Genomic DNA, 12,352 nt, shown 5'->3' on the forward strand with positions numbered 1-12,352 from the left:
CTCCTCATTCTTTGGTGGTTCCGGGATCCTCTTTGCTCTAGAAGCTAGAAGACGTTGGAGTCACCAATCAGAACTGAGGTTCTCATCACAGCCCTCACTATGGTGGGTTCTTCATACGGTGGATCTGCGGTCTTGTGTCTGTGAAGTTACTTAAAGCGGAGCTCCACCCAAAAGGGGACGTTCCTCTTTAAGTCTTTGTCCCCTGCTCCTCATTGAGGATTGTGTCTGTGAAGTTCCTTCAAGCAGAGTTCCACCCAAAAGGGGACGTTCCTCTTGAAGTCTTTGTCCCCCGCTCCTCATTGAGGATTGTGTCTGTGAAGTTCCTTCAAGCAGAGCTCCACCCAAGAGGGGACGTTCCTCTTTAAGTCTTTGTCCCCCGCTCCTCATTGAGGATTGTATCTGTGAAGTTCCTTCAAGTGAAGCTCCACCCAAAATGGGACGTTCCTCTTTAAGTCTTTGTCCCCCGCTCCTCATTGAGGATTGTGTCTGTGAAGTTCCTCAAAGCAGAGCTCCACCCAAAAGGGGAAGTTCCTCTTTAAGTCTTTGTCCCCAGCTCCTCATTAAGGATTGGCACCTTTGTGGAGTGAATTTGACAGGTACCCGCTCCCACCTCCGCTGAGATCACTTAAGGCGATCGGAAGTGGAAGTTGTCCTCTCCCCCTCCCTCCCCGTAGTCTTCTGGGACACGTGACAGGTCCCAGAAGACTACGGGGCCGTTCACAAAGCGCTTCTCGCGCATGCGCAGTGGGCACCTGGCTGTGAAGCCGCAAGCTGTCACAACCGGGTACCCACACTGAAGATGCCGGTGCCTGGGAAAGAAGATGGTCGGTGACAGGGGCGGACTGACAACTCATGGGGCCCCCGGGCAATAGGGAATCATGGGGCCCCTGTGTTGTTGCCCAAACTCAAAAAAGCCCTACTGACCCCGGGCCCTCGGGCAGTGCCTGAGTTTCCAAATGGTCAGTCCGCCCCTGGTCCGTGATACCAGCCGTGGTGAGGACACCGCGGGACCGAGGGAGAGGTAAGTGGATGTATTTTAAAACTCAGCAGCTACAGTTTTTATAGCTGCTGACTTTTTTTTCTTCATCTGGAACTCCGCTTTCACCACTTCCCGATCTCCTGGCTTGTATGGGTGGGTTGGATCATCTGTGGGAAGAGGAAATGAGAGAAACACATCACCGTATACAACATTCAGCACCCTAATCAGTTCCCGGACATAACTTTCCTGGATTCATTCTAAATCACCCGGCATAACTACCAAAAGGACCTCTTGTCCAGGGGGAGGGGAATGGCCTGTCCATAAGAATTTAAAAAAAAAAAAAATTTGGTGACTTTATTAGGTGTCATCCTCATCTCAGCCAGAACAGCCGGCAGCTACACCTCCCATCCCTTAAATGTCCCACCTGCTGCCTTCCTTAGTTTTTCCTTCAGGGTTCTATTTGCCCGTCCTACCTGAGCAGAACTCTGTGGATGGCAGGGTATGTGGAACTTCCAGTCAATGCTCATCAGTTTGGCTACCTGTTGTCTAACCTTTGATGGAAGATGACCTGTGGTCAGGTGCATTGCTTTGACCAATCACAATACACCGTCAGGGTGCAGGGGGCGAAGAGCCTGCTGAATGGCCGTACCGTTCGTGTGTTCAGCAAACACACAAATGGTCTATGTTCGACTCGAACATTCAGCCCAACACTAGTAGCCAGGACTCTGCCGTCACATCGCTGACTATATGGCATTGGCCCTGTGCCTGGAAGACTCTTCTTCAGAACTGATTGCGTCCTCCTATGTCATCATTTTCCGGCAAACTGTTGAAAATTGTCATCAGTCACAATGTTCTTTACAGTAGATCAGGGGTCTCCAAACTTTTTTGGAAGAGTGCCAGATTTGATGAAATGAACATGTGCGAGGGCCGACCATTTTGCCCGACTTTCTGATGAACCATTAAAATTAAATGCAAATGAACTATTTTATGCAAAAGTTTATTGAAAACGGCATACTTTTCATTTTGTGACTTGGATGACAAATCTAAACAGGTGTTAAATCACTCTACCTTTAATCTCAAAAAAACAGGAAGCTGAAATATGTCAGGAACATTAGAAAGTACATCACACAAAGTATGAAGGTTGTCTGTCAACTTTTAAGTTCAAAAAATGTGAACAGGAACATAACACCAAGTATACATGTGTTCAAATATATTTAGAACTGATTTAGACCAACTGACATTAACTGAGATTTTACAATGTATTCCTCTCAATTGAAAAAAAAAACTTGCCTGCACTAATGTGAAGGGTGAAACTGAGATCTGGACTGCAGCACATAGGTTAGGTCTGGTTCAAAGGCCGTGGTTTTGATGCGCAAAATGTCACGCAGATGAGAGTCACTTAGTCTTGTCCTCACACGGTTCATAACAGAGAATGTCTTCTCACACAAATATGTTGAGCCAAACAAGCTCAACATTTTCTTAGCCAATGTTTGAATCTCTTGAAACCGGCTCTTATCCAGTTGGCGGTAAAAGTTCACAAGAGAGAGCTGTTGGTGACGACTGCGTAACTCGCTGTCACAATGCAGCTCAATGAGCTCAAGCTGCAGCTGATCTGGAGCATTGCCGGGGTCAACAGAGAATGGAGAGGAGAAAATGCTGATCTCCTTTTCAATAGCTGCAAAATCTTGAAAGCGCCGTTTAAACTCTCCAGCCAGAGATGCGATGTCCGCTGCATACCTGCTCGTTTGCGCACTGATATCATCCTGTGGAAAACTGTTCATTATTTCCTGCAACGCTGAAAAGTGAACAGTATTGGGCTGCGTTTGTGACAAATGCCTTAGGAAAAGTTGCAGCTTTGTTCCAAAGGCTTTGAGGTGTGAATAAAGCTGGTTCACCGCTGCATCTTTGCCCTGAAGACTCGTGTTCAGTACATTCAGATGCTTTGTTCTGTCGACTAGAAATCCCAAATCAGCCAGCCAAATAGGATCAGATAGTTCTCGCATTGGTTGTCCCTTTGTTTCCAAGAATTCTCCAATTTCCTTTCTGAGAGAGTAGAAACGCTGCAGTGCAGACCCCCGACTGAGCCATCTTACATCATTATGATATAAAACATCTTCGTATTCAGCCTGGATATCCAGTAAAAACTGTTTAAACTGGCGGTGGCACAGGGCTTTAGAGCGGATGCAATGAATGGTCTTTAGCACCGGTTTCATAACATGATCATATTTGAGATGTTTAGCACAGAGAACGTGTTGATGAATGATACAATGAAGTTTGATAGCGTAGCCTCCTTCTTAAATCACCTTGTTACAGATTAGGGTTGATAATCCACTTCGTTCACCAGTCATGGCAGGTGCCCCATCAGTAATAATCCCAGTAACCTTGTTCCAAGGCAGTTTCATGTCATCTATGGCAGAACTAACAGAGACAAATAAATCTTTTCCTCTTGTTTGGTCCTTAAGGCTCTGGAGGTCAAGCAGCTCCTCAGTCACATTCATTTCATCATCCACCCCTCTCAGAAAAATCAGCAACTGAGCTGTGTCAGAGAGGTCCGTGCTTTCATCACAGGCTATTGAAAAGAAGTCAAAATCAACTCCTTTTGACGTTAACTGTCTCTTAATATCTGATGAAATCTCTTCAATTCTCCTTGCTACAGTGTTACGAGCCAGGCAAATGTTGGCAAACTCTTGCTTCTTCTCGGGACAGATATTCTGCACCATTTTCATGACACATTCTTTGATAAACTCACCCTCAGCAAAAGATTTGCAATTTTTAGCAATTAACGCTGCCACCTCATAGCTAGCCTTTGTGGCATTTTCATTTGATTCACGGGCTCTTGTGAAAAATCGCTGTTGTGACATTAAAACAGCTTCAAGTTGCTTCAACTTTTCACTGCGGTCGCGCCCTGTTAGCTTGTCGTATGTGCTATGTCTCGTCTGGTAGTGTCTCTTGACATTAAATTCCTTGTAAACAGCCACAGTCTCTTGGCATATCAGACAAACACAGTGATTCCGTATTTCAGTGAAAAAATATTCCACTTTCCACCTGTCCTGGAAGCGGCGGCCCTCACTGTCAACTTTTCGTTTCTTATTTGTAGTTGCCATTATAAAAATTGGCCAGAAGGGGAGAAGTTATGTAGAGACTACAAGGAGCAGAGGGTGGAACAGCAAAGATAGGATACTGTAACACAGGCAGACAATAGCAGGCTGTGCAATAGTAACACATCAGATCATCATGGCATTATAGCACAGTGATGGACAGTTAGGGGTTAATGAAGGGTATTACCAGATTCCTATATGCTCCCTTGTCTGCTTTAATGTATCCTGAGCACAGCCCGGCCTGCCTGTCAGTGTGTTGTCTGTTTTTTTTACTTTTAATACTTTGCCTTTGTGGCCCTTGTGGCTTTGTGTGGAGGCTCAGCACTCTCTGGACTTGGACTTGACGTCATCAGCCAGCAAAGGGAGAAGGAAAGCCCAAATCTCGCGAGATCTCGGAGGTCGCGAGATTTGGGCTTTGTTTCTCCTTGCACTGTCCCTCGGCCCACGTTCCGGACCCCACAGATGAGCTGCACAATATATATAACTTACGGTCCTCCTCTAGTGATTCTGCGAACGCCGCTGAGGATTCCAGGGATCTCTCGAGCGGGAATTGACGTCATCAGCCGGCACACAGAGAAGGAAAGCCCAAATCTCACGAGATCTCGGACGTCGCGAGATTTGGGCTCTCCTTCCTGCGCTGGCTGATGCTGTCAAGTGCCGCAGCTAGAGATCGCTGGAGTCCTCTGTAGCTTTCAGGGAATCACTACCGGGGGCCGTAAGTTATATATTTGGGTAGCTCATCTGTGGGGCCGTTTCAGTCCGGAACGCGGGCCGCAATTGGCCCGCGGGCCGGACTTTGGACATGCCTGCAGTAGATGCTGGACATGAAATGTCTGAATTGTCATAAATTGGTCATAAATTGTGAAAACTTTCTAATAAATGGACATTTAAATAAAGAATTTATACCCTTCAATTATACTAGAATTTTTAAAGGCGTTGTATACGTCCAGATGCGTTTGTTGTATAACTCGGTATTAGTGAAGTCCTATTCTCTGTGTTGTTTGTTTCCTTGCCTTGTAATGATGGATCACATGTTGTGTCTGCAGTTCGTAGTGTCATGGCTGATCAATTCCCTTATGTCCATGTATTCATTCATCTAGCTTGTCCCTATGTGCCAATAGGGCAGACAACCTCCTGTTCCGGGTCACACAGCATCCAATCCATGCCTCACCATTTTCTCTGAGTTGTATCACAAATGTGGGACTGCTAATGGAACTAAAAACACCTCCTCCCTTCATTGCTCTGCCTGCTTGTGTCTGTGTCAGATCTAATTACTGCGTAGCTCTGACCTGCAGAGCACTAGACTCGGGAATGTGGGATATTTGGTTTCATCACAAGAAGTTTCAGTTCCCATACTACAGACAGCCCCACAGACACACCCAAGCAGTGGCGGTAGTGGATTGGCTGCAGTCACTGCTCAGCTGACAATTCATCATCCGGCTCCTTCAATATTTGGATTAAAGGATGTTGGGTAGAGTGATGCTGAAGAGCCACCCAAGGCTTGCATTGCAGGCGGTTCATCAGGAATTAGATGAAACCTTCTGTTATGGTCAACTGAAGGATGTTGGGCGGAGTGATGCTGAAGAGCCACCCAAGGCTTGCATTGCAGGCGGTTCATCAGGAATTAGATGAAACCTTCTGTTATGGTCAACTGAAGGATGTTGGGCGGAGTGATGCTGAAGAGCCACACAAGGCTTGCATTGCAGGCGGTTCATCAGGAATTGGAATTGGATGAAACCTTCTGTTATGGTCAACTGAAGGATGTTGGGCGGAGTGATGCTGAAGAGCCCCCCAAAGCTTGCATTGCAGGCGGTTCATCAGGAATTAGATGAAACCTTCTGTTATGGTCAACTGAAAGATGTTGGGTGAAGTGATGCTGAAGAGCCCCCCAAAGCTTGCATTGCAGGCGGTTCATCAGGAATTGGATGAAATCTTCTGTTATGGTCAACTGAAGGATGTTGGGTAGAGTGATGCTGAAGAGCCACCCAAGGCTTGCATTGCAGGCGGTTCATCAGGAATTAGATGAAACCTTCTGTTATGGTCAACTGAAGGATGTTGGGCGGAGTGATGCTGAAGAGCCACCCAAGGCTTGCATTGCAGGCGGTTCATCAGGAATTAGATGAAACCTTCTGTTATGGTCAACTGAAGGATGTTGGGCGGAGTGATGCTGAAGAGCCACACAAGGCTTGCATTGCAGGCGGTTCATCAGGAATTGGAATTGGATGAAACCTTCTGTTATGGTCAACTGAAGGATGTTGGGCGGAGTGATGCTGAAGAGCCCCCCAAAGCTTGCATTGCAGGCGGTTCATCAGGAATTAGATGAAACCTTCTGTTATGGTCAACTGAAAGATGTTGGGTGAAGTGATGCTGAAGAGCCCCCCAAAGCTTGCATTGCAGGCGGTTCATCAGGAATTGGATGAAACCTTCTGTTGTGGTCAACTGAAAGATGTTGGGCGGAGTGATGCTGAAGAGCCCCCCAAAGCTTGCATTGCAGGCGGTTCATCAGGAATTAGATGAAACCTTCTGTTATGGTCAACTGAAGGATGTTGGGCGAAGTGATCCTGAAGAGCCACCCAAGGCTTGCATTGCAGGCGGTTCATCAGGAATTGGATGAAACCTTCTGTTGTGGTCAACTGAAGGATGTTGGGTGGAGTGATCCTGAAGAGCCACCCAAGGCTTGCATTGCAGGCGGTTCATCAGGAATTGGATGAAACCTTCTATTGTGGTCAACTGAAAGATGTTGGGCGAAGTGATGCTGAAGAGCCACCCAAGGCTTGCATTGCAGGCAGTTCATCGGGAATTAGATGAAACCTTCTGTTGTGGTCAACTGAAGGATGTTGGGTGGAGTGATGCTGAAGAGCAACCCAAGGCTTGCATTGCAGGCGGTTCATCAGGAATTGGATGAAACCTTCTGTTGTGGTCAACTGAAAGATGTTGGGCGAAGTGATGCTGAAGAGCCACCCAAGGCTTGCATTGCAGGCAGTTCATCGGGAATTAGATGAAACCTTCTGTTGTGGTCAACTGAAGGATGTTGGGCGAAGTGATGGTGAAGAGCCAATAAGAGAACATTTAGAGGCCTATAAATATCATGCATCGCTAGACGTAAATTATCTGCCCAGTAACCAAAAAACATGCAGCAAAAAAGAGGGGACGTGAAAACAGATTCACAAAAATTGGTTACATCATGGACAGAATGCGATACTCAAAGTAATTCCAAAAATGATGCTGTATTACACAGTACAAATGTGGACAAATGAGGTAAATACCCCAGTTCACCATCACCTCAGTATGAGATAATACAAAGACAGACCTAAAAACATACAAAATCATACATCAAGACCGGTCTAAGTAGTAAAGTGCTGCAGACATAGTGACAATGGTCTAATACATTTGCAGCACCGACACAGGTTACAGCGCCAAGCAGGAGGTATATCCAAAAACTGTACCAATATAGGCATAGCATGCAGTGCAATGAATGGCTGATATCAAGTACCAAGTAATAGATATGATTGCCCATGGACCTAATCAGGTAATGTGGGCTAAAATGCATATATATATATATATATATATAGAGAGAGAGAGAGAGAGAGATGCGGTTGGCCTCTATGGTGGCCAAATGAGGCAATAATGACAATGGATAATGGCAAAAGTAGGTGGTAGAGTATCAAGCAGCAATATATATGTCCATAATAATATGTAGAATGAACTGAATAAACAGTATACAGGTCATCACTTGGCTTCCTCAATGTAGTAGATCTGGCAGGGCCCCGCCTTAAGGGGTTTCTTCACCGCAACATGCGGGCTATGGACCACCTTAATATTGATGTTGTAATATAGAGTGCTGGATCTTCCGTGCCTTGTAATAGGTGTAGGGTGCCATGCACCTTTATATAGTGAGCATGATATCCCCATCCTGAAACAAATACGTGACATATGGAAAGTCAATATATGAGTTCTTGGTAGTAAATATACATGGCGTACATGCGCCGTGTTCCCTTTTAGTTAGGCTGCAGTTCACTCACCACCCAAGCCATAGGTGATGCTCTAACCGAGTTTCCTTCGTCTGGATATCCAGCCGCAGTCCTGGAGGCAGCTGCCACCATCGGGACTGTTGTCCAACGGGCTCCGCTCCCGCCCGGGTACTTGTTCAGCCTTGCACCACTCGTGGCCAGCGAGTATGGCTGCCTCCCCTGATGGTCAGCGTGTATGGCGCCAATGCAGTGACGTACCTGACGTGTGACGTCAACACGTTTCGCCGATGGGCGTATCTCACTCGGCTTCGTCGGGACCAATGAGATGCCTACCTTCCATACACTATTTATAATGGGCTTGTGACCGCCCATAAATGTACATCAATTGCTGGCAATTATACTCAGTGGAAGAAAAACTAAATAGTTAGCAAGTAGCTGTATATTTTGTCTTGATATCGGTGGCATCTTATGGAACTTATTTTTGCAAATAAAAAGACATGTGGCGGTCGTTTTGTTGATTTCATATTTTCTACTGTTTAATTTGTTTTTAATTTTTTTTTTTTTTGGGTGGGGGTCAAGTAACTGGTCTTGCCCAGGGTGCAGAGTAGTCTAGCACCAGCCCTACCCCAGAATGCACCTCCCAGGACCACTGTGGAGTGCTGCAGGAGGCTGAGACCAGGAGATAGATTCCAGGCGTGACTGTCAGGAGAACTAGAAGTCAAGTGATTTCACAGAGGAAGGCTCTTCTGCTTACAGAGAAATGAAACCAATGCTGAAAGGTCACACATTCCATGATCAGGGTGCAGCTTCACATTTACAGGCAGCACAGCATCAGAGATGCACAGCGTCAGAGCAGCACAGCATGAGAGATGCACAGCATCAAAGCAGCACAGCATGAGAGATGCACAGCATCAAAGCAGCACAGCGTCAGAGCAGCACAGCATCAGAGCAGCACAGCGTCAGAGACACACATCATCAGAACAGCACAGCATCAGAGCAGCACAGCATCAGAGCAGCACAGCGTCAGAGCAGCACAGCGTCAGAGACACACATCATCAGAACAGCACAGCATCAGAGCAGCACAGCATCAGAGCAGCACAGCGTCAGAGCAGCACAGCGTCAGAGACACACATCATCAGAGCAGCACAGCGTCAGAGACGCACATCATCAGAGCAGCACAGCGTCAGAGACGCACATCATCAGAGAAGCACAGCGTCAGAGACGCACATCATCAGAGCAGCACAGCGTCAGAGACGCACATCATCAGAGCAGCACAGCATCAGAGACGCACATCATCAGAGCAGCACAGTGTCAGAGACGCACATCATCAGAGCAGCACAGTGTCAGAGACGCACATCATCAGAGAAGCACAGCGTCAGAGACACACATCATCAGAGCAGCACAGCGTCAGAGACACACATCATCAGAGCAGCACAGCGTCAGAGACACACATCATCAGAGCAGCACAGCATCAGAGCAGCACAGCGTCAGAGACGCACATCATCAGAGCAGCACAGCGTCAGAGACACACATCATCAGAGCAGCACAGCGTCGGAGACACACGGCATCAGAACAGCACAGCGTCGGAGACACACATCATCAGAGCAGCACAGCGTCAGAGACACACATCATCAGAGCAGCACAGCGTCAGAGACACACATCATCAGAGAAGCACAGCGTCAGAGACACACAGCATCAGAGCATCGCAGCATCAGAGCATCGCAGCATCAGAGCATCGCAGCATCAGAGCAGCACAGACGCAGACACAGTGAGTTAATTCCATACAAATCGATCTTTATATCTTATGTGGTGGTTTTGTCTATGGGGGGGGGTTTGTCTATGGGGGGGGGTTTGTCTATGGGGGGTTTTTGTTTGTTTTTTGTAATCCTTTGTATTGTGTTTATACCCTCACTGGAGATACAGAGGACAGAGCAGAATCAAAACACAAATAGAATAGAATGGAATGTTACGTTATATCGGATATTCTGGGTTGTCTTTTGACCATAACTGGGAATGTAGAGAGCTCAGCAGACAGTAGGATCGGCAGACTGCTTCTACACGGCTACATGCCATAAACACATATTTTGTATTTCTGCAGCATTTTGGATGCATTTCTGATCTGTGAATAGTGGGCATAGGACGCATTTTTTTATGTGTTTTTGTTGAATTTTCCATCCATTGCAACGGGGAGCTGAATTTTTGGAACGTTTCAAAACCGCAACATTGATGCGGAATGCAGGGATTGACTTTAAAACGCACCGCGCCTGCAGGACAGGGATGTGACCAGTCCCATAGGATTTAGGACCGGTTCATGCTAGGAATTGCATGTGAATCACACGGGAATGTATGTACATGTGAATTACACAGCAATGGATGTGCATGTGAATCACACATGAATGCATAAACATGTGAATCACACGGGAACGTATGCAGATGGGAAACACACCTGAATGTATGTCCATGCGGATGTGAATCACACGGGAATGTATTTCCATGCGGATGTGAATCACACGGGAATGTATGTCCATGCGGATGGGAATCACACGGGAATGTATGTCCATGTGGATGGGAATCACACGGGAATGTATGTCCATGTGGATGGGAATCACACGGGAATGTATGTCCATGTGGATGGGAATCACACGGGAATGTATGACCATGTGGATGGGAATCACACGGGAATGTATGTCCATGCGGATGTGAATCACACGGGAATGTATGTCCATGTGGATGGGAATCACACGGGAATGTATGTCCATGTGGATGGGAATCACAGGGGAATGTATGTCCATGTGGATGGGAATCACAGGGGAATGTATGTCCATGTGGATGGGAATCACAGGGGAATGTATGTCCATGTGGATGGGAATCACAGGGGAATGTATGTCCATGTGGATGGGAATCACAGGGGAATGTATGTCCATGTGGATGGGAATCACAGGGGAATGTATGTCCATGTGGATGGGAATCACAGGGGAATGTATGTCCATGTGGATGGGAATCACAGGGGAATGTATGTCCATGTGGATGGGAATCACACGGGAATGTATGTCCATGTGGATGGGAATTACACGGGAATGTATGTCCATGTGGATGGGAATCACATGGGAATGTATGTCCATGCGGATGTGGACTGTGTTCTTCTATCGTTGTGACTTAGATGACGTTCAGAGCACATTTTATGCCCAATTCATGCAAAACTCCACGTAATCCCAAGGGGTTCACATACTTTTTCTTGCAACTGTATAGAGTACTCTAGCTGTAGAGAAGTTTATAAGGCTTTGACTTTTGAAGTGAACTTTGTTATATGAATCAGAGAACATATCAGTACGATCTACAAATTTACAAATTTGACATTTTCCACATTTATACATCCCTTTTGTGCGTGACTTAAGCCATGCTGATTGTTTTAATGGCTGATAATCAGAGTGAATAAGTAGGTCACCAAGATTTGGGGCTCTCCTTGCCACCATTAGTGGACGATCACCTACGATTTTACCTAAATTGGGGCATTGTGTAAGAATCCTCCAATGTTTTTCCAATATATGTTTTACTTCCCCCCCCCCCCACACTGTGCTCCAAACTGGGTTATCATCCTGACCGGTTGTAAGCAGGGGTGGACTGACCATTTGGAAACTCGGGCCCTGCCCGAGGGCCCGGGGTCAGTAGGGGACCCCCATGAGATGCCCCTGGTACCTTTTTCATAGGCTTTTTTGAGTTTGGGCAAGGACACAGGGGCCCCATAATCCCCTATTGCCCTGGAGCCCCATGAGTTGTCAGTCCGCCCCTGGTTGTAAGGTTTATTTCCCTTGGCCTTCTTCCTTTTTTGAAGATATTAACATTTTCCAATCGGTTTAGTTTGCTCGTTTTCTTGCCCTCCTAATCTGGGAGTGGGAGTATCCTCGTTCCCTGAATCTTTTATAGAGGTCTTGAGCCTCTAGTCCAGGGGTGGGCAAACTTTTTGACTAGAGGGCCGCAATGGGTTCGTATATTGGACCCGGGGGCCGGACCAAGAGTAGATGAATGATGTGTATGTGTCATCCATAGTAAGTATAGTAATATTCCCCCATAGTAAGCATAGTAATTCATCCCCCATATAGTAATTCATCCCCCATAGTAATTCATCCCCCATATAGTAATTTGTCCCCCATATAGTAATTCATCCCCCATATAGTAATTCATCCCCCATAGTAATTGATCCCCCATATAGTAATTAATCCCCCATAGTAATTCATCCCCCATATAGTAATTCATCCCCCATAGTAATTCATCCCCCATATAGTAATTCATCCCCCATATAGTAA

The 12,352-nt window shown here is 46.4% G+C and overlaps 3 protein-coding genes across 3 annotated transcripts in view; 1 reads left to right on the forward strand and 2 right to left on the reverse strand.

Annotated features, from left to right (window-relative positions):
* Window positions 1–2,274: 2,274 nt before the first annotated feature.
* On the reverse strand, window positions 2,275–3,192 carry LOC149435238 (general transcription factor II-I repeat domain-containing protein 2B-like). The gene has a single exon (XM_089662870.1). It carries the CDS (start codon window positions 3,190–3,192, stop codon window positions 2,275–2,277), a length of 918 nt encoding a protein of 305 aa, XP_089518996.1.
* Window positions 3,193–3,273: 81 nt separating this feature from the next.
* LOC149435239 (general transcription factor II-I repeat domain-containing protein 2-like) lies at window positions 3,274–4,083 on the reverse strand. Its single transcript, XM_089662871.1, has one exon. The coding sequence runs from the start codon at window positions 4,081–4,083 to the stop codon at window positions 3,274–3,276; it is 810 nt and encodes a 269-aa protein (XP_089518997.1).
* A 4,802-nt stretch (window positions 4,084–8,885) lies between these two features.
* The window catches only part of LOC149435240 (uncharacterized), a 95,202-nt gene continuing 91,735 nt past the window's right edge, over window positions 8,886–12,352 (forward strand). The window contains 1 exon segment of the mRNA XM_089662872.1: window positions 8,886–9,816. Within this exon segment, the coding sequence (XP_089518998.1) occupies window positions 8,886–9,816 (931 nt within the window).

Source organism: Staurois parvus, unplaced genomic scaffold, assembly GCF_062004578.1.
Source record: "Staurois parvus isolate SC_StPar_1 unplaced genomic scaffold, SC_StPar_1.0 ptg001572l, whole genome shotgun sequence".
Taxonomy (NCBI): Eukaryota; Metazoa; Chordata; class Amphibia; order Anura; family Ranidae; genus Staurois; species Staurois parvus.

Bases quoted from the DNA above. Each gene is read 5' to 3' on its own strand.
- LOC149435238 (XM_089662870.1), bottom strand. From the start codon at position 3,192: ATGAAACCGGTGCTAAAGACCATTCATTGCATCCGCTCTAAAGCCCTG.
- LOC149435239 (XM_089662871.1), bottom strand. From the start codon at position 4,083: ATGGCAACTACAAATAAGAAACGAAAAGTTGACAGTGAGGGCCGCCGC.